At 47.2% G+C, this 27,894-nt stretch overlaps 5 protein-coding genes across 11 annotated transcripts in view; 2 read left to right on the top strand and 3 right to left on the bottom strand.

The window, feature by feature from the left end:
- Positions 1 to 2,210, bottom strand: part of LOC6500322 (disintegrin and metalloproteinase domain-containing protein 12) — a 31,589-nt gene extending 29,379 nt beyond the window's left edge. The window contains exon 1 of the mRNA XM_032453146.1: positions 2,069 to 2,210. Coding sequence (XP_032309037.1) covers positions 2,069 to 2,195 — 127 coding nt within the window. The 5' untranslated portion in view covers positions 2,196 to 2,210. The remainder of the gene's footprint in view (positions 1 to 2,068) is intronic.
- Positions 2,211 to 2,754: 544 nt separating this feature from the next.
- Positions 2,755 to 4,293, top strand: LOC6500236 (transcription factor Ouib). The gene is made up of 4 exons (XM_001952932.4): positions 2,755 to 3,041; positions 3,091 to 3,824; positions 3,883 to 3,993; positions 4,048 to 4,293. The coding sequence occupies exons 1-4, from the start codon at positions 2,925 to 2,927 to the stop codon at positions 4,205 to 4,207; spliced, it is 1,122 nt and encodes a 373-aa protein (XP_001952967.2). The 5' UTR covers positions 2,755 to 2,924; the 3' UTR covers positions 4,208 to 4,293.
- A 264-nt stretch (positions 4,294 to 4,557) lies between these two features.
- On the top strand, positions 4,558 to 17,272 carry LOC6500237 (leishmanolysin-like peptidase). Of its 2 annotated transcripts, none has more exons than XM_001952931.4 (8): positions 4,558 to 5,539; positions 13,081 to 13,241; positions 14,260 to 14,290; positions 14,355 to 14,437; positions 14,503 to 14,614; positions 14,913 to 15,298; positions 15,356 to 16,062; positions 16,119 to 17,272. In XM_001952931.4, the coding sequence occupies exons 1-8, from the start codon at positions 5,387 to 5,389 to the stop codon at positions 16,574 to 16,576; spliced, it is 2,091 nt and encodes a 696-aa protein (XP_001952966.1). In that variant the 5' UTR covers positions 4,558 to 5,386; the 3' UTR covers positions 16,577 to 17,272. The 2 variants fall into 2 exon arrangements, with proteins under 2 accessions (XP_001952966.1, XP_044569991.1); XM_044714056.1 differs by lacking the exon at positions 4,558 to 5,539 and adding an exon at positions 7,639 to 7,704.
- On the bottom strand, positions 17,249 to 19,413 carry LOC6500320 (zinc finger protein weckle). Its single transcript, XM_044714057.1, has 5 exons — positions 19,007 to 19,413; positions 18,348 to 18,947; positions 17,918 to 18,289; positions 17,513 to 17,862; positions 17,249 to 17,456 (listed from the first exon to the last, which is right to left on the bottom strand). Exons 1-5 carry the CDS (start codon positions 19,181 to 19,183, stop codon positions 17,312 to 17,314), a joined length of 1,644 nt encoding a protein of 547 aa, XP_044569992.1. The 5' UTR covers positions 19,184 to 19,413; the 3' UTR covers positions 17,249 to 17,311.
- A 331-nt stretch (positions 19,414 to 19,744) lies between these two features.
- On the bottom strand, positions 19,745 to 27,425 carry LOC6500319 (bestrophin-2). 6 transcript variants are annotated; one of them, XM_014911015.3, is made up of 8 exons: positions 27,182 to 27,425; positions 24,824 to 24,994; positions 23,734 to 23,844; positions 22,924 to 23,680; positions 22,476 to 22,868; positions 21,155 to 21,809; positions 20,999 to 21,043; positions 19,745 to 20,383 (listed from the first exon to the last, which is right to left on the bottom strand). In XM_014911015.3, exons 2-8 carry the CDS (start codon positions 24,892 to 24,894, stop codon positions 20,052 to 20,054), a joined length of 2,364 nt encoding a protein of 787 aa, XP_014766501.1. In that variant the 5' UTR covers positions 24,895 to 24,994; positions 27,182 to 27,425; the 3' UTR covers positions 19,745 to 20,051. The 6 variants fall into 6 exon arrangements, with proteins under 6 accessions (XP_014766501.1, XP_014766499.1, XP_014766502.1 ...); XM_014911013.3 differs by having other exon boundaries at positions 27,072 to 27,424; XM_014911016.3 differs by having other exon boundaries at positions 22,626 to 22,868; positions 27,072 to 27,424.
- Between the last annotated feature and the right edge of the window lie 469 nt (positions 27,426 to 27,894).

Below are 27,894 nucleotides of genomic sequence, written 5' to 3'. Positions count from 1 at the left end.
ATGCACTGCATCCGGATTCGACTTGTGGCGCGACAGGGTGTGGGTGTTAGTGATGGTGGCCGGGGCCGTGTTAGTAACCAATACCGTGGGTGCAGGAAGGGGGAGGGTGTTAATGAGGGGTGCAGTAGGTGCAGGACGTTTTACGGGGGGTGAGGAAGTAATAGTGCTGCTGTCGGGGCTGCTGCTCCCCTGAGAGGCGCTGCTGCTGATGGAGGAGGTCGTCGATACATACATATTGTCCTTCAGCTTGCCGCTGGCGAAGAGTCCGTTCTTGTGGCATTGGTAGAGCAACCAGCAGATCCCCACGACCGGCAGGACGAAGAAGAACAGGACGCACAGGAAGCGCTTCAGGCCCGGGGATCCTGGAAAATATGTAACATTAATTGAAAGGAGGATTGCGAGGATTCGGTAAGTCAGTACGAACCATTTGGATCAGTGGCCGGTCCACTGTCCGGAGATCCTCCTGATCCCGCCTTGCCGCAGGACTCCCCTCCGAAGCCCACGTCGCAGTGACAGTGTCCCATACTGTTGCATATTCCGTTTCCGTTGCAGTCGTCCGGACAGGCCTTGCCCATGCCCGTGGAGCGAACGGTGGAAACGGGAAGGCATTTCTGGTTCACACACATCTTATCCTCGCCGCACTTGGCTCCGTTGGGCGTCAGGCCCGGATCTGTACTTTGCAGGCCCAGATCCACCACAGCGGTGCGACAGGCCACAATCTTGCGATCGTGACTGACGTAAGAGTGGGAGAGCACAGCCGCTGACTCCATTCCAAACTCGAGACGCTCGTTCAGGTGGATGCAGTGCAGCATTCCGCACTTCACGTGCTCCGCTTCACAGCGCACGTAGGTTTTGTTGAGGCGGTTGTAGCCGCAATTGCCCATCCGGTCGCCGGACATGTTCTTGTCGTAGCAGTGCTCCGAGTTCTCCCCCGTGGATCCCCACAAGATGCGACACTGGTTGGAGTGGGAGCGGCAGTTTCCGTGGAAGCAGTAGGCCTGGCCCCCGTCGCAGGGCTCCGTGTCGCGACGGAAGACGTCGGCCGGGCAGTATTCCGATTCGCCCGTGCAGTACTCGGGGAGGTCGCACTCGTTCTCCGCCTCTCGGCAGGCACTGCCCGCCATCTTCGGCCGACAGGTGGCCAGGTCACAGCACTCTCCGGTGGCGCAGGAGGCTCTGGTAATCAGTTAACATGTTGCCGGCATGTTGGGATGCTCTTGATAAGAGGAGATGTTGCCAGCATGTTGGGATGCTCTTGATTGTCCAAGATACCTACGTATCTTGGACAAGGGGCAATGCCAATTAGCAAGTGCATAAATAATATTATGGAGATATGCTGCCAGACTTTTGGATAAGTATTGCACAGACAAACAATTTTATTTTTGTCGAAAAGGTATAAACAAATGAAATGGGTTTGTCGGTTTTCGGCAGGACGCTCCAGTATTTCAGAAATATATATATAGCTTGATAAAGCAGCACTCTCAGATAAGCTAAACGCCCAGCTCCGGTGCTGGAGGACGCCGCGGTCTGTGTATCTCTATGTTTCCATTTCCCAGAAGCCTGCGACGGAAGCAATCCGACGAGAGTTAACCAAAAGCTCCGAGCACAGTGGCTTGAAATCCAAGAATCCAGTTGTCGAATCAATGTGGAAAGTATATTTCTCAGGAACGGTCAGCCATGAATGAATAATTACAATATACTACTATACTAACTTGAATACTAACTTGAATTTCCAAGAGAAACTGTCGGAAACACAGTTCTTGATAAAGTGTTTCAATTTATGGAATGAATCTCAAAAATATATTTGTTTCACAAGAACCTTGAGTCATCTAATGAATCATTAGAACATATTATGTTGATTGTGCTTGATTCCCCCTACTGTCCAACCGACCCTTTTTTTTTGCGACAAAGGGTTTGTTTTGGGTTTTCTTCCACTGTGATTCTGAATAAATTGATTGGACAACAAACACTATTCGTTGGGAACACCAAGAACACGAACTTTCAGACTTTTATTGGGAAAATGCGGATCGGGACACCCCATAAGGATGGGGTGTTTCCGTCCACTCACCTCTTGGCTTTCCTCCGCCGCCCTCCGCGGCAGCTTCCGCTGGCAGCAAGCATGTGCTCTGCAGCACCAGCAGGAGCACCAGAGGCAGATGAAGATGCAAGCGCGACCTCCGTGACATCTTCGACATCTGGACCGCGCGGTTGTTGCAGTTAATAGGAGTTTGCTCCTCACACTTTCACCTGATGGCCCACTAGGGCGGGGCTGGGACTCAAATAGGGTCGCGGGCGGTGGACGGACGTTACAGGATCTGGTGTACACAACGGGAAAACGGATAGTCGGAATGAACTCTATCTATTTTATTATTCTAGTTTTTATTTGCCGGCGCTGCCTTTAGGAAAATCCTAAAAATCCCAAACAGACGAGCGCTATAGTGCGTTCGCGTCGCTTCCTGGAGAAAGACTTACTGACCTAATTAGCTGGTGGAGCAATTTGCCGTTAGAAACTTTTGAACTTCGAAATTTTTTGAATTTTGTCGTTGCCAGACCTCTAGAGTACTTGCTTTACTCTCTACACAGCGAGAAATTTTACTGCAGAAACATTTATTTAATAATTTAGACGATATAAACTATCGTAAACTTTACAGTATAACATTTTCAAATTTAATATTTCTGGATAATGGAAAATACTGTAGGAATGCTGGAAAACAGCTTCAGTTCACTTTTTTCTTTTAGGAAACCAAATTCTACTCAGATCTAAACACAATTGAACATTAGATTGCTGGTATAATATGCTGGTATTTTCTGTACAAGCACTTTCAAACGTTTTACAACACTTGTACGTTGTCCATCAAACAAAATATTTGTTTATGTTTGCACAACTTTTAATTTAAGGGCTTGCAACTCGCCGAGATAAGAAAATGACTTTGCAATGCCGAACCTGTGGCACCGAGGTGTTCGACACAAGTACCACGTATCTGTATGGGACCGAAAGCGCCAAATTGTTACTAAATTTGGAACTAATTTCGGGCACAACGGTGAATACAAACTTTCCCACCGCGGACTTCTCTAACTTTTCAATTTCAGCTGCCAAATGAGCCGGAACTGCCCAGTCACATATGCGCCTGCTGCCTCCTAGAACTGAAGCAGGCGGTCGCCTTTAGGGACCGCTGTCTTCAAACGCAGAGGGATCTACAGCCCATGCGATGTCCCACTACACCGGACCTCATATCAGGTCCCGAGGAGTCCCTGGATGTCAAGATAGAGTGCACCGACGACGCGCTGCACGATTTCATAATGGAAACTTCATTCGTTGAGCCCCAACTTGGGGAGGGAACCCAAGACGCAGTCTCCAGCGAAGAATCGGAAAACGGAGTGGGGGAAGACACAGCCGAATACGATCCTTTAAAGCAGCAAGTTGAGCTCCATCCAGAGTATCAACTGCCTGTCTTGGCAAAAAGGCCTCGAGGTCGACCAAGAAAATACCCACCTAAGCCCGCTCCCAAAGAGAAGAAGCCTGTGGTTTCATGGAAGAACCTGACCAAGGAGGAGATTGCGGAGAGGAGACGACAGTATCAGTACTGCAACGATGTCTGCGAACTGTGCGGCCGGAAGTTCAAGTACAAGAGTAACTTTAAGATCCACATGATGACTCACACGGGCGACAAACCGTTCGCCTGCGAGGACTGCGACAAACGCTTCTACACCGAACACTTGAAAGCAAAGCACCACCGCGTCGTCCACCAGGGCCTAAAACCCTACCCCTGCCGCTACTGCGAGAGATTTTTCAGCACCACTGGCCACCGTACCAAGCACGAAAGGTCAGTGTAGGTGTCTTCAGGTGGGATCCTTTATCCACAGTTTTGTATTTTATTCTAGAGCTCACACCAATACCCGGCCATACAAGTGCAACGAGTGCGGCAAATCCTTCATCTCGGGGGACAAACTCAAGCGGCACTACCTCATCCACTCCGGCATAAGGGATTTTGCGTGAGTAGAATCGTAAAGCGTTTTGAGCGCAATAAATAAGTGACTTTGTTGCAGCTGCACCATATGCAACCAGACCTTCCAGCGCAACACTCATCTCAAGCAGCATCTGCGGTCTAAAACACATAAGGCCAGGGAAGAGTCGCTAAAAGGTATGGTCGAGCGAAAGCCAAAAGTATCCAGATACGATGGAGCGCTGGCAGGGTGCGTCGATTGAACTACACATTCCTTTCTCAATACAAATTAGGCTCAAGTTATAAATAAATCTGATTTAATCCATGTTGTTCTTAGCTGTTCTTAAAATGACAAAATTTGTTTTGTTTTTAGTCATAATCAGAATGAAGTTTTCAAATATCGCGGTTTTAGGTTTAACAGAATGTTAATGGTTAACAGCGGGTGACATCACAGCTGATTTCACATTCAGTAGACTCGTTGTATGAATAAAATATATGTACAAATTTTTGTTAATAAAAGATTAATAATGTTTAAAGGTTTTTTGAACGCTTATTTCAAAGTAAGGAAATATTTTTTAGTTGCGGATAGTTAACATTGTTAAGTTAAGTATGTATGCATTTTTCGCAGTTTCGCGCTTTGGTCACACTGACCCAAGGTACAATGGGCATCGCGCTTGTTGTGGAGCAGCCCCCCTTTCAAAGCTTAAATTTTAACAGCTGAGCGCGGACGTTTCGTTGCTCCCCGGAAAACGCGAAAGGCAGTCAGCGCAAATTTGAAACAAATCGTTGAAGAAGTTGGCTGGGAGCTGGTACCGCGCGTCAGCAGCGTCAGTGTCTTGTGTTTTCGTCCGACGCTTGTTATCCACCCCCATTTGCCACCCCGCCCGGGAGTGTTTTTTGAACTTCTTGAATGAAAATCCTCTGCCCTGGGAAGTGATGAAGTGGGAGAACACGGCTAGGTGCCTGGAAGCCCGCAGAATGCACTCGCTGCACGGGCAGTTCATGAGAATTTGACATTTAGGCGAGTGTTGCCGCTGCAGAAACCACAACAAAAACTGCTGGAGCTGCAGAGCGGTGGCTCGGTTTTGTGCTTTTATATTTTGGCGTGGGCTAGGATTGGAGGACGGACACACCCACCCGACAGCCGAAAAGCAGCAAAGTGGTCCACAGCCGTGTGGCAGTGTGTTTTGCAAGCCCGTGTGCCAGTGTGTGAGTGGTGTGTGGTCTGTGTTTGCGAGGAAGGGACTCGGAGCCGGTTTCGCAACTTAATTGACAAAGCAAACAAAAGGAAACAAACATTCAGCAATCATAAACGCAAGCGGCAAGCGAGCCCGAATGATACGATACACTTCCCATGAATACGGCCCAGCTGCTATAGCCCGGCAGAGATGCTGCTATAATTAGCTCTCCGGATTCCTGTGCAGTCCCACGCGCCCAGCAACATGGTCGTTGTCCGAGCCCCCGTCCGCCGCCCCGGCCCTCCAAGAGTGCTCCAAGTCCAGCTCCTGCCCCTGGCCCTTGGCCTGTGCTCCCTGCTTCTAATCTCGGCCGCCTCTGCCCACAACTGTCAACACCAGCATCCGAAGGCCCATGAGGTGAGTGCTCCCTTTCCAGTGGATCCTTCGCATCCGAATCCAATTAGACCGAATCGAAAGCGAAAGTGTGTTTTTGTGGTTTCCTGGCAACCGAAAACAAAACCTGCCAGCACAGAACCGTCCAACAAAAGGCCATTCCAGAAGACCTTCATCCCCGCAGATATTCAAAACAAGGAAACAGCTTCGAAAATCGATATGTATTGGCCCTAACAACTATTCTGTGTGATTCAATAAACCACATAGTTGAAACAGCATTAAAAATTAAATCGTTAAACTCCAAACAGGACTCTTTAAGTTCCTGGAAAAATTAGGGCTTGTGGCGGTGAAAAATATCATTACGAAAATGTCCATCATTCGTTCCTTCGGTTCTCGAATTTCCTGCTGACTCTTTTTTTGCTTCAAGGGCATTGCGTCGTCCTGTGTCCTTTGTGCTCATTAGAGCAAGCTCCTAATTGGTCCTGGCTTCGCGGGAAATTCATAATTGATTGGAGCCTCGCGGAATGGCGTAATTAGAGGCCCCATTTCAGTGTCCACGATTCCCACACAGCTCCGAACCAGACTCGAGAAGCGAGACTCGAGACAGAAGTGGAAACAGAAGTGGATTCTGAAACAGCCATAGAGACAATAACAGCATTGGCAACCACAACTTATTGACTAATTCCGAAAGATAATCGTATGCGCATTCGCGATCCAGATCATGCGATGTGGTGGGGCTCAGGCGGTGCCCGTGGTGGTGCATTTCGACCCGGCCATTGGCGGTTACCCAACCGCCTCCACCTGCAGCGAGCGCCCAAGAGCGGCCTGCTTAGGGTTTAATGTCAGAGGCTGTCCGCCAACTTGTTGCATTCGCAATAATTTTAATTCAGCCCCCGGGGATTTCTCGTTGTTTTTGTTTAAAGGTTCAAGCTTGTATGTTTCTGCTTTCCAATCAACGGCTTTTTTAATTGGCGCGTCGTCGCCACAAACGGAGGTCGCCGTCAATTGCGCAAGGGGGGGAATTTACATGACTACCCTACCCGGACAGCTCTGGTTGCTCTGCATTCCCATAAAAAGGCACAGTTGAGGCTAAAACTAATTACTAACTAAGGTAGTGTACTGGACTCTTAAGTTTCTGACAGATTTTGTGGCCAATGCAGAGTTTTGAAGTCTATATTAAGTAGAAAAAGTTTCAGCGCCTGAAATCCCTGAAGTTTTCCGTCCTTTTAAGCCTGACGAGTCAAAGTGAGCTCAAGCGACGGAAATTAATTCAGCTACTGTCTAACGATGCTGTCGAGGTCGCCCGGCGGGTAATTAATTGAATTATCTGTATCTGTTAACTGGAGCTGCTATAAACTCGCAAACAACCTGCAGACTCCCTTTAAACCTAGTCGCGCGGCCAGAATGAAATTCATCCTGTCATGAACACAGATTGGACGACAAGTAGACGTATTAAATAAATAAATGCGGGCTGGGGCCACTGATCCCCCCAGCGTGTTGCGAACCGGTCCAGTTCGGGCGAAGCACTCAATTCTAATTAGGCTTTTATAAATTGAGGAGGGGCGCCCCAGGGGCGGCGTCAACAAGGGCAACAATGGGCAGAAAGTCCCAAATTGAATCGTTTGTCACGTTGCCCGGGCAGTTAGTTCTGGGCTGGCCCCGGAGTGATGTCCCGGACTGTACCGGATAAGCCGATAAACTCTGCCTCCACTTTCAGGGGATTTCCCTCGTCACTTAATCCAAAAACAAAAGGGGCTTTCGCTCGTTTCATTATAAAAACACCTGGCACTTGTCCTTATGGGTTCTTAGTTGTTCGGGCAACAAGTCGGTTGTTGTTATTCCGTTCTGGGCTTATTAGAGTATTACTTGGCCCAGAGTTGTGCGCCAACCGATTTTAAATGCAAATGCATTTATGTGCACTATCAATTTGCTTTACAACCCGTGGCTCCCATTTGCATTTTGAGTGGATAGCCGTCTATCCGGACTCCGGACTCCGCGCTGCTCGCCCCCATCCGTTCTTCACGATTTAATATTTATCAACCCGTCGAATCCAATGGCAAACAACTCGAAAGATACCTGCCACGAGGAAGCTAAAGTTGCGACAGAAGCCATTCACGAAACTTTAAGGCACCCTCTTGATGGTGGAACCTATAGAACGGGAGTCGCCGGGGGTTTTCTGTAAAAAGTGGGTGGGTGAAAACATTTCTGACTGGCAGCCTCATTGATTCGATTGCAAGCTTAATTGGCGAATTACGTGTTCAAGTTACGCAGTCCGACTGCTGGTGTGCTACAGGTGTGCTTCGCGAAGTCGACTCTTCGACTGGTCTGGCCTGGTCTGGAAGCTGGAACAAAAGTAATCAGTAGTCAGTTACCGAGAGGTCTTCTTGCCTTCTAGGGTTATGGGAAATGTTATGCTTTTGGGATTGCAGGCGAGTGTCGACTGTAGGACTGGAAAGTGAGAAATGCGACGAACTCGTTCGCAACTGTAACAGTGGCATTTATTTTCCGTTTCATTCAATTAAAACTTTGAAAGCAGCAGCCACTATTAGCATCCGAGGAGTAGTTGCCATGGCGCAGTAATCGCCGCAAATAGACCCCACTAAAAATCTGGAATTTATCTCCGCCGTGCGGGGGAAACACGTTTATGAAGCGAATGCCAAACGCAAACGCAACGCAAACGCAGTGCGGCCTGACGAATGTTCGCGCTGATGCCGCTTCAGGGCCATTAAACGAAAACTGTTTTGAAACAAAACCCGCCAACTGGCAACTGGCAACAAGTAATTTCAGGCAAGTGTCTCCGCCAGGAAAACAACAGCTCCACCACAGCCTCCTTCCGGAGTGCGCACAGAGAGCCCCAGGGTCGATGGGCGGTCGAGTCCTTGCATAAGTCCCTTTTAAGTGCAGGAGTTTTATTCAATTTAATTTATTGAATTGGCGGCGCAAATAGTGCCACTCAGCGAGCGGCTGATTTTCAAATGTAATGCAGCTGAGTGTTTCTAGATTAGCTGCTCCACGGTTTCAGTTTTCAGTTTTAATTGAGTAACCCACAGCCGGCCGACACCTTTATTTTTGCGGTCAAACTGTGAGGTAACTGGCGAATTGAGCAAAAATAATCGGCATGCGGCTACAGATGAGTCAGAAACAGGCAAAAGCGGGCGAAAGAGCCCGCCAGCAGCATGCAAATGGCCATCGGCGAAGCCCGGCTCACAAAGTGCCTCAGCACGAAGAAAAATTGAAAAGCAGAGAGTGGTGCGGCCGGAGCGAGCTGGATCCGAGAGGGAGAGTGCCTGCCCATCGAAAGTGAAAGCCCAAACAAACGTACCAACGAAAGCCCGGCTTCGATTGATCTGCCGAACTTGAGCGAGCGTTGAACGCCAGGTGACAGTCATGGGGAACGGGTGGCATATGGCACTGGGAAAAAATATTCCGATCAAGGTTTTAATGCAGATGGAAAGGGAATCGATCTACAAAGCGATTCAGGTATTCCACTCGAGAATTGGATGTAAACTGACAAAGATATAGACATATAGATATCTCGCATTTTGGAAGGGGTCCGACCAGAAAATTTGACAAAAAATCGAACAAATATTTCGATCGCAGGTTTTGATGCAGATTGAAAGGGAATCGATATACAAATCGATTAAGGTATTCCGCTTTAGAATGGGATGTATATTGGATGAGATATAGACATCGCCATGGACCGTATAGGCCATACCTTGAATTTCGGAAGTGGTCCCACCAAGAATTTTGAAAAAAAATCGAAAAAATATTTCGATCGCAGGTTTTGACGCAGATTGAAAGGGAATCGATGTACAAATCGATTAAGGTATTAAACTAATCGATAGGATGTCATTTGAAAAAGATATAGACATCGAAGTGGACCATGTAGGCCATACCACACATTTTCAAAGGGGTCTCAACAGTAAAATTCACAAAAAATCTAAAAAATATTTTGAATAAAGGTTTTGACGCAGATTGAAAGGGAATCGATATACAAAACGATTAAGGTATTCCACTCAAGGATCGGATGTATATCGGCTCAGATATAGACATCGCAGTGGTCCATATTGGCAGTAGCGCACACCCCTTTCGAAATTCGGAAATTCGACAAAAAATTAAAAAAAAATATTTTGATCACAGGTTTTGATGCAGATTAAAAGAGAATCGATGTACAAATCGATTAAGGTATTCCGCTCTAGGATGGGATGAATCTTAACAAAGATATAGCCACCGCCATATCTCACATATCAATGCCTTCAGACTTCTCACCTGCATATCTAACTAGCTACAAGTTTCGTGTCCCTTTTTTCAAATTTCCAAATCAACCTACTTTCCTACCAAAAATTAAAAATGGAAACAGGTCTTTGGATATTATCTCATATAAACAAAAGAATGATATATTTGGAATTTATAATGTGACCTGGGTTTATCAGCAGTTTGAATATTTATTCGCATTTCGTCGCATATTTAATGCAATTGTTTTGTTTTTTGCCGATTTCTGGTTGGCTTATTGATTTTGTAAAGTTGGCAATGACCTTTGAATAAATGTTTTAAGGTTTTGAATTCAAATATTTTTGGAAAGTGGAAGTTGCAGTTTTAATCGTCAAACTAAACTGTCTGCGGATTTCTGTTGGTCGGAAGTGGGGAGTTCGATTTAACAATTTGGTTAGCCCGGCCCGTAAAATAGTTACTTTTATTTCTCGCTGTGCCCGCAACTCTGCGGAAGAGAGTGTAGAGTGAGTGAGAGATGAAGACGCAGAAACGCCGTCAGCCAGCCCCGGGTGGGGGGACATTGACAGACATTATGACTGCCCCGGTCGACAGACGTAAATAATTACCCAACCGCCGTCGATGATCGATTCCCGCGCCCAAATTAGCATGCGCCTGCGCAACTGGCCGGGCTCCATAATCCAGTCCCCCCGAACCCGAGCTGCCCTCCTCTCGGATCAGGCCACAAGCGAATGTGCGTGGCTTGCAGTTTGGCTATTTGTGGCACCTCGCCCATTTGTTTGGCTGGGAGGAGGCAAATACGGGAGGCGATCAGGCGGCAACTGTGGCAAATCCGAGCATTTCTCTTTGCCAGTCTTGGCCGGGTTGGCTCCTCGCCTTCTGCCTTTTCAAATTGTTACCGTTTCTGCCGTAAACGTGAGTCGCATGGCCAAAAGCGGCGCTTGAAAGTGGCCCACAAACCGAAAACCGAAACCGAAATTTGTTTGCCATCTTGGATGTGTGTTAGTATGCAGGCCGGTTGGGGATTACGTCTTATCAGCGATTGGGTAAGCCCATCTGCCTCCGGGCCGTGATTAGAAAGAAATAGGAGAGGCTCGGATGCAATCCTGGGAGTAGGTGCTATCACATCTATCTATTTCCATTGACCTTAAGGTTATAACTCGCATGATACGGAAATTAAATATTCCTTCTCTCCTGACACTCATAGTTTGGCTTTAATACCATTAAATACTTCAAACGGAATGCCAATTAATTATACGCACAACTGATTTATTATACATTTTTCAAGCATTCAATTAATCCCCCGCCTCTGGCATATCGAAATGTGTGTCTTTGGGGCTGGGCTATTATGAAAACAGCACAGCCGTCAGTGGTTTCAGCCACTCGTCTGCTAACGGTTGGCACCACAATGCATTTGGGTTGCAGTTGCAGTGGCATGTTGCATTAATGCCGCAAGATATTGGCACCGCTATAGCTATCGCTCCCCCCCTGAGCCACTGCCTGTCAGATGTACATATTTGTGCGTCATCATCTTTCACCTGCCAAACGCTTCGCAGATGATTCGTCGATTGTGCGGTTTGTTTCTTAAGCGACTTTTCGATGCACTCGACCGCAGAAGGGCGGGGGATAGTGCCCCCAGCTCCGGGCACGATCAATGTGAAGATCGTACATTATGTTGCTTATACTCCGTGTTTTCGAGGGTCGTTGTCACGATTAGTGCCGGCTTCGGAGATGTATCTTTGACGGCTTAAGCTCGGCTTACTTTGTCTCAGCGGCAGATGGCACTGGCAGGGCGGTGTCCGAGGGGGGCTGTCATCGGGAGTGGGGTGGCCACTATCCAGGCACGTGACAGGAAGCCTAATGGCTATCAGAGACAGGATTGATCGTAAAGATATGCGGAAAAAGTTAATATACATTTTAGTGTTACTTCTTAAGTCTTCTTAAGAGTTCCTATTTTTTTATAACTTTTCGCTTTTCAGATAATCATTATTGTCAACAATGATGCTCGAAAACTAAGCCAAAAATGACAAACAGATAATGTCACGTTCCATTGTGGCTCCAAGAGCCGCTGATCCCAAGTCATTAGAGCTTCGACGACTTTGACGGGAGCCGTGTGATATGATCTCCGATTCGTGTCGAACCCCGGCACTGGCTGGGACCACGCCACTGTTTGCTTAGCTCATTGCCTCTGTTCAATGCCAAACTCTTTTGTCAGATCGCCATTGCCACAACTATTGTTGTTCTTTGCCTAAACGGGGAATGTACTGAGCCGGGCTCGTGCAGGTGTCTCGACTCTGGCATTTAGCCGTCGGGTCGCACTCCCCAGTGAGAACTCCTCGCCAATCTTTTCCCACAAGGGGACTATCTGCATTCTGCGGCTCCAATTAAGGGGGCTAAGCTGTCTGCCAACAGGCGGCACCATATGTGCAAATTAGCTTTATTATAATTTCAATTGGCATTGTCGATGGTGATGCTGATGCTTTTGAAGCCACTGCCTTTCACTCACTGGCTCTGTCTGGCTTTTGATGTCTGCTCTTTGTCTTCGAAGATGAAAGTGCCCCCTTTCTCCCCAACCCCCAAAGGAGACTTCTCGGAAGGCAAGTGCTCTTTGAGAACACTTCAAGCCCGCCATTAGTCGTCCTGAGGAGGTCCCTTGCCAGATAAGCTGGCTCAAATTTGGGAAAATGTTTATTTTGGAGCTTTCGGTGGAGGTAACAAGCCTGCAAATTGTGGGGCATTAAACAAAGTGATACAAAACCGGCTAACCCCGAGTCCACTCTCATCGGATGAGTCTATTTCTGGCCGCACTCGAGCGCATCGTTGAGCTGCCGGCGACAAATTTATGCTGATGAGTGTCAAGTGCTCTGTCTGTCCGCCTGTCAGCAGATTAACTCCGCCGATGTGGGGTCGGGCGAAGACGTCTAATTTATTCCTAATAATTGGCGCAGATTGCACAATGGGGCCAAAATAATTGGCACACCAGCAGTAACTGAAACAGAAACGACCGGAACGGCAGAAGGGAAAAATGGCCAAAAACAAGCCCCACAAATCATTGACATTTCGATGTGCCAATCGTTCGACATTTGGCGGGCAATTTAAAATTAATTTCCCTGCAATTTGCAGAGCCCAATTACCGCGACGGGGCTGCCTTTGTGCGGCCTTTGTCTGCCAACATGTCGTCATTTAAAAGTTAACAACAAATTTCGCTTTCGTTTAGCTCCGCTGGCTGATTTCTTACTCCGGATCCCAGCTCCCTTTCTACCCCCACTCTCACTTTCCGCCACCGATTCTGCTATCGCTCCGACTCATCATCTCTGGCTCCATCTCGTTTATAGGTCGTCCATGGCGTGCGCATCCAACTGGCCGACGACTTCGACGACGACTCCGCCGGAGAGGCGACTCCGCGGGATCCAGCCAGGCATAGCGTGCGGCGGCGCAGCGTGGCGGCCGAGCAGCCGCTGCGGATTCTGCTCGTCTACGATGACTCCGTCTACAGGTGAGTGTTCCAGCCCGGAGCAGTGCACTGAGAAATTGCTTTTGAACTTTGCTTTTGTCCGATTAAGCTCTCGAAACCTATTCAAAAACAGATAACTATGGGTTTGGATAATTAGTCCCGTAAAAGTGTATACATAAATGCACACTAATTTTCTTCAAGTGCATGGCTCCGCTCCAGCTCAGAAGATTGGCTTTAATTGCTCTTTAATGGCAGCCAGCCAAGCAGACAAACACGAAAAAGCAGCAACTCAGCTCACAATCTGACTTGGCCGAATGTCAAGTTAACATAAAAGCGAAAATAACTCACTAGCGTTTTGCTCCGGCCATGCTCCGTTACCGTTACTGGCACACTCGCTGGGTTGAGTAACAGTTCGGGCCCGGTCCAAAATTGGTTAGCCGAGTGCGGTGCGGTGCGGTGTGTGCGCAATTTGTCCAAATCAACGCAGTGGGCCACTTGGCTCGGAGGTGTCTCCTAAGGTTAGCCCCATCGATTGCTCCATCCGGCACCTGGCAGTTGGCGTCGGATCGGATCGATCGATTGATCGGCGGAGGACAAGGTCGGCAGGAAAGTGGCAACAGCCCCACTTGACTCTAATTTGGGTTTTGCTTTCGATTAATAAGTCAGTAGCGGAAAGGTGACTCTAACAGGTGCTAACAGGTACACAATTAGCTCTTAGCGATGCCTAGGCCAGCCACCAGGTAGAGAGTGTGGTTGGGTTGCGACCTTCGTGTAAAAGTAGCTTCGACTGGGGAATTCGGCTCTATATATTCATAAATGTATGGGATATCCGAGTTATGGTAATTTTGCGATGTTTCTTAACTTAAAATCAATAGCTCCCAGACCAGTTGAAAGCTAATATCGCCGAGCAAAGTAACTGCCGCATTCTTGGTGGTAGGAAATTGGCTTTCCATGAAAATCACAATAAGCTTCTCAAGGACTCCCAAAGGGCAGAAGCTAGGATTGCCCCGAAATCACACCCACTTGCAATATTAATAAACAAAACCATTATTACTTTCAGGTTGGAGGAGGAGAAATTTAATTTAATAAATGTGAGTAAACAACTTGGCTCATTGTGCTACCGAACCAGGGAATTTAATTAAATCCTTTCTCCAGGACACTGTGCTACCGGAAGCCGTGCAGTTTTGGGAGCAGGCGCTGATGGTCCGGGAGACAAAGGGAGTCATCCGGCTCAATAGGTGGGTTCCCATGCAAAAATTTAATAATGCAAGACTGCAATTTTCTTTGGCCTGCGCTTTTTTAGAAAGTGCGACAGCACCCAGGTGTACGTGAAGAATGGCCATACCCACTGCATCGACCACTGCAAGGCAACGACCATGTGCGGAGAGGTCCAGGTTCCCAACGAGCACTTGGATGTGAGTATGATGACGCCTAGGCGCCCCTTGAACTTCGAGCCAAGACTGTTTCTTGTAAAAACCAGTGACCTTGGCCAAAGTAAATGTTGTCCAACAAAAAGTTCTTAAAATTCAAACTGGTTTCCATCAAAAGCTATTGCTCTTGCCGCTTTGATTTTCAATTAACCACGGCTTAGAAAAACTGGTTCACATTTTAGAACAAGTAGTTTATGTTTCTTTTATGCCAAGTTACAAAAACTATTGATTCAAAAGAACCTTACTGACCACTTTACCTTACTTCATAATTGAATTTTGCCAGGTCTGCAGAGTCTGCAATGCCACAGGTCAGAACTGTCGGGTCGACAGCAGCACACAACCGGGGGATGGCATAGAAAACGCCGACTTCGTCTTCTACGTCTCGGCCCGCCAGACCCAGCGCTGCTTCAAGGGGCTGACGGTGGCCTATGCGGCGCACTGTCAGCAGGAGGCCCTGCTGGACCGTCCCATCGCCGGACACGCCAATCTCTGCCCGGACAGCATCAGCACGAAGCCGCAGGAGCTTCAAACGCTAATCTCCACCGTTAAGCACGAGATTCTCCACGCCCTGGGCTTCTCCGTCAGCTTGTACGCCTTCTTCCGGGACGATGAAGGCAAGCCCCGGACTCCCCGCAAGTCGGACACTGGCAAGCCGTACCTGAACGAGAAGTAAGTGGATTTAAGAACTTTTTCAATTAGCAATCTCATGGGACTATTCTCCACCAGGCTGCAGATTCATCAGTGGAGTAACCAGACCATTCGCAAGGTGGTGCGGGAGAACTGGTCCGTGCGAGGTGGCCACGTCCACAAGGTGGTGGACATGATGGTCACTCCGCGAGTGGTGGCCGAGGTGCGCAACCACTTCGGCTGCGATAAGCTCGAGGGCGCTGAGCTAGAGGACCAAGGTGGCGAAGGCACCGCCCTCACCCACTGGGAGAAGCGCATCCTCGAGAACGAGGCTATGACAGGCACGCACACCCAGTCGCCCGTGTTTTCGAGAATCACGCTGGCCCTGATGGAGGACTCTGGGTGGTACCGCGCCAACTACTCCATGGCCACACCCCTTTCCTGGGGCAAAGGGCTGGGATGTGCATTTGCGATGCGAAGCTGCAAGGACTGGATACAGATGAATCATGCTAGAGGTCGTTCCATACACCCTTTTTGCTCCAAGGTGAAACAGGATCCTTTGCAAACCGAGTGCACGGATGACCGTAACTCGGTGGCCTTGTGCAACCTAATTCGACATGAATTTGAGCTGCCCAAGGGATACCAGAACTTCGACAGCCTCAATCATGTGAAGGATGGCGAAGAGGGCTTTTACGGGGGATCTGTTTCCCTGGCCGACCATTGTCCCTACATCCAGGAATTCACCTGGCGCAGCAAGAACGTGATAGTGCGCGGATCTCACTGTCGTTTCACGGAGAACAACCCTAGTAAGTATTTTCGGACATCTACGGGCCATGTCAGCTCCTAATCTACCACTTTCCAGAGCCCGAGAAGAACTTCGCATTGGAGAGCTACGGTGAAGGTGCCAAGTGCTTCGACCACAGCGAGTCCATGTGGGAGGAGCGCTCCTGCCACCAGACCCGAGAGTGGCAGCACTGGGGAAGTGGCTGCTACAAGTACGACTGCTTCGACGGCAGGCTGCACATCCTGGTGGGGAACTACAGCTACAAATGCTCCTTCCCCGGGCAGAAGCTTTCCATCCGCATTGCTGCAAACGGATGGCTGCACAAGGGGGCGATCATGTGTCCTCCGTGTCACGAGCTATGTGCGGAGCAGTTCGCTGCCGAGGGAAAGCAGTGTCGTCCTGGCGAAGAGCCCGATCCGCTTAACAAGTACCCGCGCGACAATCTCGCCTGCGGAGCAGGTAGCGAGCTCAAGCGTCCTATGGCCATAATCAGTGCCGCCCTCTTCTGTCTGGGGCTCAGATGGGCAATCAGTTAGATTGATCCCTCAGGTCCTGCGGGGCGGTTTTAATGCTGTATGTGTATTTTAGAGAAATTTGTACATTTTAGCTGTAGGATATAAGCTCAATTCTTCTAAGTTTGTGTAGATTGTGTAAGCCAGATATTCTCCAGCGTGGTGTGGGTCGACTTTGGGCGAGTAAGCGTAGAGGTAGAGCGTAATCCAAAAAGTATTGGCGCAATTTTAGTTTGTAATAATCTGCTCAAATTATTGAACTATTTCAATCTCGTACAAGATCGACCTGAGTACCTAATAATTAGCAATTGTAATTCCTAATTATAATTTGTCCATCCCAAAAATGTGATCTTTGCTAAGTATGTCTGCGGATTTTATTCGAAATCTATGGGCCATATTTAAATGCAGCACCTTAGGACAGTTCTGAGTTCTCTAATACTGATCTGAACATTCCAAAGCCTATTGCAAACGATACTTGATATTAGGGGATGCGCCGGCATCTCCCATGCGAATTGTTAAAAATCTTTGTTATTTATTACGACTAATGTTTTCCGAATTGCTTAGTTTCCTAGTGCTTTCTTATTCTCAACCAAATTCTTTTCCCTTTCAGCTGCCTATCAAGCATTTACAAAGTTTTCTAAACATAGCCCTCACATAATAAAGTATAGCTCGTAAGATTTTAAAACATTGTGAATATACCGAGTAACCCATGTAAATGTGTTTTTTATTCGTGTTTTATTGTTAGACTTATTGTAATACTTAGGAAAAGGCCAACTCCTGCACTAGCTCGTAGACGATAACGTCATCAGAGTTCTTTGAAGCGGGTTGAGTGGTCAGTACTGGACTTTTGCTGGCAATTTTCTTTGCTTTGCTGCGTTTGGCTGGGGTCTTAATGAGCTTGGACCTAAAATGGGGGTTTTTATTTAATAGAAATAAAAGAAGATTGCTTTGGCAACTTACGCCTTGGTCAGTTCGTCCATCAGGGGCAGCAGAGTGGATCGGGATATTCCCCTCGCCTCTTCTTCGGCCAGCTCCTTGGGATGAGTCTGTCGCTTGTGCGATCGACAGTTGGACCCATTCGAGAAGTCCCTGCCACAGAAATTGCACTTGTACGGTCGAATGCCAGTGTGCAAAATGAGATGCGACTTCAGAGTTTTGCTTCTTTTGAACGAGGCGTCGCAGACATCGCACTTGTACTGCCTTTCGTCGGAATGGACCAACTTGTGTTTGTTGAATGTTCTGCGGGTCTTGAGCTTCATACCACAGATACTGCACTCGTAAATGTTGGCGCTATGAATGTCGGAATGGATCTGGAACAAATGATATATTATCAAATGAATTCGTATTAACCAGAGCTTGTACTACCTTTAGTCTGGCCTTGTTCTTGAATCGCCGGAGGCACACCGGGCACTCGAAGGGACAGTCGTCGGTGTGTACGAGCTTGTGCTCCTTGAGTCCGGTTAGATACTTGAAGCCCTTGCCGCAAAGAGCGCATTCATACGGTTTGATCTGTTTGTGAACACCCTCTATGTGCCGCTTCAGCGTTCCGACCGTAGTGAAGTTCTTATTGCAGTGCGGACAGCAGTTGTCCTGTTTCTCTTTGCTAGATTGGTGCGTGCGGTAGTGAGAATTTAACTGGGACGCCCTACTAAAGCTCAAGCCGCACTGATCACACTCCAGCTGCGGTGATTCCGTCGGTGGCGTGTGATGGATCTCTTCCATGTGGCGCTGGTAGGCCTGATAAAAAAAAATGGTCATTAGTTTCATTACATTTATTTTTTCTCCACGAATGTACTTTATGTTTCTTGTAGGTTTTACTGCAAATGTTGCACTTATATGTGGTTGGTTCATACAATGGCTCTTCCTCATCTTCATCTTCATCCTCGTCCTCATCTTCCTCTATTATTAGGTCTTCCTGGCCTAGATCGTCTAAAAATTCTTCATCATCTGAAACACTCGCTTGGGGTTTCATTGCCCCGTGACTCCCTGCCTTCATATTTTCCTCCATATCAATAATATCCGACTCCTTGAATTCCTCCTCATCATCGTTATGTGGCTGTTCGTCGTCCTCTATGTAATCCAGTGTTCCTAACTCCTCCGAAGCCTCCACCTCTAGCTCGGCAACAAGCTCCTCTAGTTTTCGAGCCCCCTCGCTGCTCTGTACTGGCTCCGATTCCTCCACCGCCCGGGACATAATATGCTTCCACTCGCTGGAGACCAAACCGCAATCCGTTCGCAGCTCCTCGAAATTCGTTGGAGCTTCAGGATTTAGGTTTGACAGCCTGTTGAAAAGCGTCTGAGCACGGCGAACTCTGTCCGAGAATTCGATAAGGCGCTCTATCAAGGTGAAGCACTCGATGCACAGATGATTACTCAGCTCATCCTCTTGTTTAATCTGAAAGGTTTTAGTCCGTTGTGAGATAAATAGCCAAAGAGTGAGAAATAATTACATACATCCACCCAAAAGTACTTTCCAATGGCCATGGCCAGTGTATTCGTCCACGTCTCTCCTTCGTCCTTCGGATAGTAAGCGTTCCTGTTCTTGGGATGATCCTTTGCGCAAAGGCGGCACCATCGGCGCCAACTTGTAGCATCACTAGAAGGCGACTCGGTTCCTGGTAGGCTGCACATTTCCTGAACTCATTTAAATCTGTTTTGTTTTGTTAAATAGCAAGGGCTAGCAAGCGTCGGTACCCAGGGCTCCAACAGTTATTGATTGCAGTATTTTTTTAAGACAAGCTAAAATAAAAATAAATCAAATTTATATTTATTATAACTTTTCTTTTCTATTTAATAACAGCATAAGTATCCTATTATGTGAAAATATGTATATTTTAAGATATTAACTTGAATGGAACTAGTTTCCTTAGTATTATTGGCAATTATCGATAGGTCGGGAATAATATGGCTTCTCTCACCACTAGAACACAACATGGCGCCTTTTTTGAAATGAAAGTGCACCTGGACCTTAAAAAGAACGCTTTCTGTGCATTTTTTGACAGAATTTATGTGATTTGTCCACTTTTGATTTTTTAAAAGTATATATTGTTGTATTTTTGAATGGTATGTGGCATACTTTTGGGGATAATTAATTTGAAAGGAAATATCGCATGCGATAATTCGATTATATTATTAGGGGAACCCCAATTAACATTTCAAAGAGGAAAAAGTCCCAAAAAGGAACAATTTCTATTGACTTTTAAATAACATTATTTATTTTAGCCATTTACAAAAAAAACTTATGATTATAAAATATAAATCACTTTCTACTTATACATTAGTATTTGTTATTAACTGCGTTAATTTGTGTCCACGCTCACTTAAGCTCAAGCTCGTATCGAACGTCTAGTTTATGAGCATTCTTGTAAATGTCCGTAAATATGGATATCCTCTTTTTCAGCGGCATATACTATATCGTATAGGTATTTAGCTTAGCAGCTTAGGTAATTAAATAATGTACTTATGACTTAAATTATGAAACAAAATACTAGGCGTCACTTCAACTGCCATTAACGGCATCCTCCGACTTCATCGTCGAGCTAGGCACGAGTTCTGCGCCAGCCAGGAGATCGGCACTGGAGGGCACTTCCGGCATATTCGCTTGGGGCACTGGAATAGCCACTGGGATAACTGGAACCAAGGGCACGGCCGAAGCATCCACTCCTGGGGCCGTGCTTATAGTCCTGGCCAGATTTTTTTGTTGGCGCATCAGCTTCTCCTTCTCGCGGGCGGCCTTCAGCTTCTCAAAATCATCCCCTTCGTCCACTTCGGGTTCGGCAGCGGCCGCATTGACCAGAGGATCTTGCGAGGCCCTCAGATCCAAATTCTCCACTGAAAAGTTATAAGATTATTATTAGAAAACAGCTTTTGAAGTAAACTTAGTAAATACATGAGAAGGACGCAACGTGCAGGGTCTAATGCTAGGCGGGTTGGGGATATAAATATGATTTTTGGAGTCAAGGGGTTAACGGCTAACTACTCAGTCATCCAGAAACCTCTACGAAGTACAAAAATTCAGGTTTGGTAGGCTAAGCTGGGGTTAGTAATCAATAACGTGGGCAGCGCCTTATAAAAAACACATGCCAATTTTAAAATTAGAACCAATAAACGCAACAATGTTCAGGTATTTTAAAATTGTTAACCAATTAATGTTGAAATTTCACAATCCCAAATGGAAGGAAATGGAAATACAAGTAACGAAGGAAACTTTAGAAAATTAAAAGATTCAGTTTAGTAGATTACGAGAGAGTTTTCTACTCTTAAATAAAAACAGGTTTTTAGCAATACCCTAAAAAAGAGTTTTTGAAATGGAAATAGTAAAACACCTGCTGGAAAACAGAACAAAGGCTTTAACAAACAAAAGCAACAGCAACGAGTACGGAGTAGAGCAAGCTAAAGAATTCAACAATGTTAATGGGGCCAATTGATGAGAACTTTGAACTTTACCGGGCGTGATGTACCACCTGAAAACCTGCGGGGCATCGGGCCTCTCTTTTAAAAGTTCCCGAATTGAAAAATGTTGAAAATGAAGATAATTGTTAAAATGAGTTCTTAAGAAGCGTGGGTGGAGGCACTCCAACCGGAGTGAAGTCTGCGACTTACCCGTCTCCCGGCTGGCAGCATTCTGGGGATCGTACAGGGACTTGGAGCTGTCTCCCACAGGGGAACTGGGCGCCGTGGCGGCTGTGGAGAGCATAGAGGGACTTCCTCCAGCGGGAGCGGAGGTGCTGAGCAGGGCGTCCACCCCACCGGGCGGGAACAGAGTGGGCTCGTACTGTGATTGGGCTCGACTGTAGGATGGAGGCCTCTGGGGTATGTCGACTGGTTCGGAGTGGGCAGGCGGCGGCTGCAGGGGGGCTGTTCCCGCGGACGTTGACGCCGGAGCAAAAATGTTCATCACATTCGGGCGCGGCTCGTTGGCTCTCATGGACGTAATGGTGGCCTGTTCGTCCACCTCCTCAATGACTTGCTGGGTAATTCTCAAGCTGCCCGGCGGTTTTCCTGCCGATGTCGCTGATCCTACGTTCCCGGTAAGGCTGGCTGAGCTGGCGCTGGCTGGGAAGCGGTATGGTTTCTGGTCTTCACTTGGCGTAGCCGACCCCGGCCTGCTATCATCGCGACTCAGGAATCGTTTAAGCGCTGAGGCCACAGTGTTCACCCGGGAGAGGGTACCCGACACACTGACCAGCGACGGCGAGGAGCCAAGGCGCATTTTTCCATTGCCTGCCGAGAAGTGTATGCCACTGGCATCATCCGCCTGTTGGTGGAAGGGATGTGGGTTAGCAAACAGCATTACAATTAGGGGAAGTGAAGTGATTTCTTAGTTCCGCTGTGCTCGGATTACCGGATACCCGCTATAGAGTGTGCTCTTTCATTGCAGCAGAAAGCGTTTGAAAATCGTGCAGTGCAAGGTGCAGTTAGAGACTTAATAGGCTGTAGACAGACAGTTAGAATCAAAAGTTAGTAGGCAGTTTCTTAAGCAGAGGGATACACAACACCGTTCTTAGGTTAAAGTTACAGAGGAGAAGAGCCCAGGGAAAGTTCAGAAAGAAGGTATACAAGTAATATAAAGGATGGATAAATACAAGTTAAACAATAATTGTTTTCTTAAGTGAGCTGTTTTGATTTCTTTCTGATCTTTCACCAAGCCAGTTCCCCGTATCTTAATAATTAATTAACACTTTAGAATTAGGTTTATAACTACCAAGCACCGCTGTGATTCAGAATGCCAATATGAGCGAAGTGGTATTCCACCAATGAAATGTCAGAGAAAAAGAGGTTAGAAACTTTTGATTTCGAATTAGATTTGGATTAGCCTCGACAGGGTCGAGAGATGATGTTCGATTTGGTAGGACCAATTGAGAGTTGTCAGGTGCCAATGCTTCGTAACGCTAGGAAATGCGACCAACGTTCTGATTCTAACCTCCTCATCTGGCGAGCCCTTTGGGAAATCATAGGTTACGGACTGCACGCCTTGCGGCATCTCGGATTGCCCCGAGGCCTGAACCGGAGTCGTACCCGGCGGTTTTTCATCCGGAGCAGCGGCGGGGTTGCCGCCGTTAGTATTACCAACCATTTCATCGATGCGAACACTGGACATGGTCGAGGGTATGGCCGCGTTCTTAGGCACCTCGATCTTGGCAGTGGACGGCTCTGGGTGATTTTCACGGAACTTCTCGGCGGCAATGGTGTAGGGCAGCTCGTTGGGGAACACCTCGTCCCAGTACTGATCCTTCAGCAGCTCCGGATGGTCGTGGTGCATCTCGTCGACTATCAGATAAGATACTTGGAGATTCCGGTCCACCATCCAGTTTACCTGCAAGATTACGTTATTTAGTTTCATTTCTTTAGTGGAATAATGGGATACCGACCTCAAAATCGTCATCGTCCTCGCCAAAGGGATTGATCAGAGACTCGGCCACCTTGAGCCATCCCATGTAGAAGAAGAACTGCAATGTGGTGAACACCGGGAAGTACAGATCCACCTTGTTCAAGGTGGAGGTGTTGCCCACCATCTTGCCGTCGGTCCACTGCTTGCCCATGCAGCACGTCAGGAAGTAGGAGTACACAGCTAGGGTGACCACCTGAGTGTACACCAGGGGCACGCTGATGGTGTCGTAGCTGATGAGCAGGCCGCACTGTCCGCGGAACTTGTTCAGCTCGTCGATGATGGTCTTCACGGCGAAGTCGTCTCGGATGCGGCCCTCCTTTCTGGCTCTTGTGATGATGCTGGCGGCCCAGACGATGGGCAGCCAGTGTTTCGAAGGCCTCGGGAAGGCCTTGTTCATGGTCTCGATGATGTCCCGCTCGTTGTCGTTGAGCAGGCCGGCTTCTACCAGGTTGTTTAGCCCGGGGAACCGCTTCTTCACCCTCGGCGACACATTGGCCAGGACCATGGTGAGGCAGAGGCAAACGTAGCGCATGATGGTGCGGCGCATCACGCGGCCTCGTTCGTCCTGGCCGTGAACATTGGAGCTGACAAACACTGCGATGGGGTCTGGCCAGGGAATGGAGGTGTACTGGTTCCACCATCGGGTCATCACGATGGAGACGTAGAAGCCGAGGACGAAGGACAGTGGGATCAGGTCACTGTAGCTGTCGCAGTACAGCACAATGGCTTCAAATGTTCTGCAAAAGGAGTAGTTTGTTTAACATCCAGATCAATATTATCATCGGCTTACGTTTTTTGGGCGTCGTTGAGGGCAAAGCGATACACCATGTTGATCGCATAGTAAATGGTCAGGAAGGCCAGGAGGTCGAGCCACACTAGTTTGTAGATACTTCCTCTCCATCTGCAGTTAAATAATTGGGATTAGAGACTTTGAATTACCAGGCCAATTAATAAAACTCGTCTGATACTTCAGATACTCGTACATCAGACGTATAAATAGACTCCTACGTCAACTAATCAGCATATGATTGGCCCTTATCAGTAATAATTATAGGCATTATACCCCGCGTAAAGCCGCGATCCAGATTCGGCACTTGACTCGCTTTGCACTCGATAGTGAACGCTTCCCCATATTTCTTCCAGCGGAACCTGTCTGAATTTTGGCCACTTTTTGTTGACACGGAAACGTCATAAAAGTAATGTATATATTTTTGGTTACTTGCAGAAATACTTGCCGGCTTTGGCGTGACGACCAGACAGTATTTATAAACCTTATCAGATGAATAATGCGTGATATAAAGAAACGATCGCCCGATATCTTAGACCTAGTAGGTCCAAAACAATAGCAGAGTTTATGATTTTTGAGTTGTGAGCCAGCCCCTTAGGGAGAACTACTACTGAATCATGATGGGAGATTCCCCCGCTAATGCTGGCTAGCTAGTTAGTGGCTATCCGATATCGACAGCGGTTTTATTGGATCACCAAACTGGCAGCCCTCTGATTAGTTTCGAGGCATAACCGTGTTCATTATCAGGAAAACGCGTGGGGGAGAGCTGTGCTCCCCGCGGGGCTCATTACTCTTTCATTAAATTATAATTCAGACAACAAGCCGTGACAGATGTCGGACGTATGACTACACGAGTCTAGATTACAAGGGATAGCTGGCCGGAGAGGGTGGGAGGACCAGTCGCAATTGCATTGGAAAGTGGAAAAGTTCTATAATTTGCATTTGCTGCAATTGAGGCTCCGGACTGGCTGTCCGCACCAATTGCCCGGAGTGTGTCAACGCTCTATAATTAGCAAGGGGCTAACCATTTCTCGCGGGGCTCACACTTAGCGGCTGTATCTGTGAAGTACATAAGCGCCTAACTCGAACTCACCTGAGCAGGAGCTTGAGAAAACAGCCGAAGCCACGGCAAGTGGCCACTTCACCTGTGTACGTAATTGTCATTTTTAGCCTTTATTTTCGGTTCCTCCTCCAAATTAGATTGTTTGCTGCTCTGCTTCGTACATGAGATTATTTTTATCGCATCTGGCTCATTCGGGCTGGGCTGGAAAGAAGAGTGTAGATCGGAAAGGTTATGCAATTGCTCATGGCAGATTCCAGGAACCGTTGACAAGGTAACAAGGTACACAGTGGTAATGCATTTGAAATTCTAAAATCGATATTTTCTAACAATTAGACATGCAACGGGCGAAGTGAAGGAAGCCCGTCGGGCTGATACAATTGAAGTGCATTTAACATTTAGCAGAAATGCATCAGTAGTTCCCCCGATTACATTAATTGCCGCAATTTATACAGAGCTCAGCTGGTGCATGCTCGGATACAAATGTATCTGTATCTGCGACACTCGGATCGCTTCGCGTGTGGGCGACGTCAAAGTCAAGTGTGAGAGGCTCTCGGGCGGTCTCCGTTCGATTCGGAGCGGTGTCGCCGGGGGTCAGCCTCCAGCCGATTAGATACCAATTAGCCAAACAAACACAGCTCGAGAATCGAATGCCACCTCCAAGGGAGTCGCATTATGTACTGATGCCGACAAGATGAGCTCACTGAGTGTGTGAAGAGGCGACGAATTCTGCGAACCCGCTCAGCTAATGATCAAAAATCACACCACGAACTCGGCTCCGAGTGCCGGAATTGTACTACCAAGAGCGAGTCGAGTCGAGTCTGGCCCATGTGATCCCGGGTTCCACCGTTTGGGAAATCATGACATCATTCATTGGCTTTACGGGCTTGCTAGGTATGCTCAATACTCAGCTCGAAAGTGATCGTTCATCTGAGTATATATTTAGTTCGGTTTGCCTTTGGAATGGCTCATAAAACACATTCGTACATAAAGTGACGTAGTTGTCCGTCTGGGGTCTGCCAAGGTTGCTCATCGTGTTGCAGGGCCTGTCAGTGATTATTTTCCCATGATTTCAATGAAAATTTGTTAGAAAAGCCTGCTGGCTTATCGCTCCCTTTTTGTTCTCGGATAGCAGCCGCATGAGCGTTTTAAATGTTGGGTAAACAAGCTGAGAGTGCGATAAGAGCGAGACTTTCAACTGGATATATAGAGGGCATAAAAAAGTTAATTATCAGATAGACAGAAAGAATGGGAGTAGAACAAAGCTACTAACGAAAGTAAGACTAAGAATGGAAGGAACACTTTCGAATCCGAATCTCTATAGTCCTTAAAGGGTAGCTCTGGAACCAAACCCTCTGTTCCGAATCCAATAACGGAGAGACACTTGAAAGATAAATCACTTGGCTGTCGCCTTTGTCACAGCGACTGTTTATTAAAAAACCATATCAATGAGCTGGCTTCGGAAGAACTGACCTCTTCCCTTGTTTGTTGAATGCATTTCGTTTATGGGCCCAGTATTTGCGGAACAAGCATGGAAACTTTCAGCGACAACACTGTTGACCCATAAAGGCAAACAATTCGGCCAAGCACACTGTGTATCTGGAGCGCGATTGCTTGGTCGTTACTCCCCATTATGCATTAGCATAATATTCGATATTCCTTACACCGAATGAATCTTGACGACACAACACTCGAATTCAAATGGCCGAGGTTAATGACTTTGTTGGGTGCGAGAGCTGTCAGTGGGCCAGAAGGCGCGTGGCTAAATTTAAATTATTCTCGGAGGAGACTCATTGCACTTGAAGATTCTCGAATTGTAGCCTGAGAAGAGGAGAGAGTCGGATAACTTCTGTAACAAATTGTAGTACAGTCTATAGATTAGTTTGAAATTTATTATAAATTATATTTATAATATTGAAGTTGGAACGAATCATGGGATGATAACCCAACCGAGAAGAAATCGCCATTTCGTAATGATGCTTCCTCTCACGCATTCGTACTTGTGACACCAAATCATAATTTGTTTTGATTCTCATTCCTCTGGGTTGCAACTGCAGAGCCGGATGAGTCACCGGGGCAACACATATAGTACATATAGCATATCTGCACAGTACATATGTACTTGCGGGCTAGGGCATTGTTTTGACTCTCGGCCATTTCGGAAGTTTCAATCGATTTTGAAGTCGCAGTCACGCGGTTTCAAACTGCTCTGTTAGTGGCTGGCGTTTCAGTGATTTTAGTTGTTCACTGTTATTAAATCGCGCCACGGTCACTTACGTACCACTATTTTTGCATGTTGTTGTTTCAGCCCACGGCACGCAAGGCGTCACAACAGCAGAGCCAACGGATTCACAGGTAGCCCGGAGGTAGAAGGGCTACCCACACACTCACAGAAACAGAAGCAAGAACGGCGACGGCTCTCTTTATGTAGTTTCTTCACTTGGCCTCTATGCTCCAGTGTTTTGCTTTGCCGCCGAACTTCTTTCGCGCTCACACTTAACACACACAGACAGACACTAGCGTGGGGCGGCCATTCAGGAAAATGGCATCTCTCGCCGGAGGAGCTGGCTCTTGGCTTCCTTGCTCGACGACCGACTGTTTGAAATTGAAACTGCTACGCGAAAATCATTCCACGACAGCTGTGCTGAAATCGAGTGCGAATCGTGGGAGAGCCGGAGCGGCTGAGAGCGCGAGAGCCCGCTAAACTAGTTTCCGGAGAGAGCAGAAGATAAGCCGAGTCCAGGTGAGGATTTTTGCAAAACGGGTGGGCCGGATGAAATGGAGTTTTCTTTTCAAGTTCTTCAAGGGGCGTATACTTAATAAATTTGTATTAATAATTTGAATTCTTAAATTATAAATTATATTTCCTATTCCTTCGACTAACAGTACAAACATACATAGTACAGGGCTTCTTAGTATTTATCCAGGTGCGCCTGACTGAACACCTACAAAACGCAATGCCCAGGTAACTGAAGTTACAAAAATAATAGCATACTTTTAGCCGTCTATGGATGGTATACTGCAGTATATGCAGCCTATTCATGTAAAGATTCATCATAATAATAGTTTGGTTTTTTTTTATTTAATAATACTTAAAAAAATAC

The sequence above is a fragment of the Drosophila ananassae genome, chromosome 2L (assembly GCF_017639315.1).
Source record: "Drosophila ananassae strain 14024-0371.13 chromosome 2L, ASM1763931v2, whole genome shotgun sequence".
NCBI lineage: Eukaryota > Metazoa > Arthropoda > Insecta > Diptera > Drosophilidae > Drosophila > Drosophila ananassae.
The sequence above is the reverse complement of the archived record's forward strand: the minus strand, read 5'-3'. Positions and strand labels throughout refer to the sequence as shown.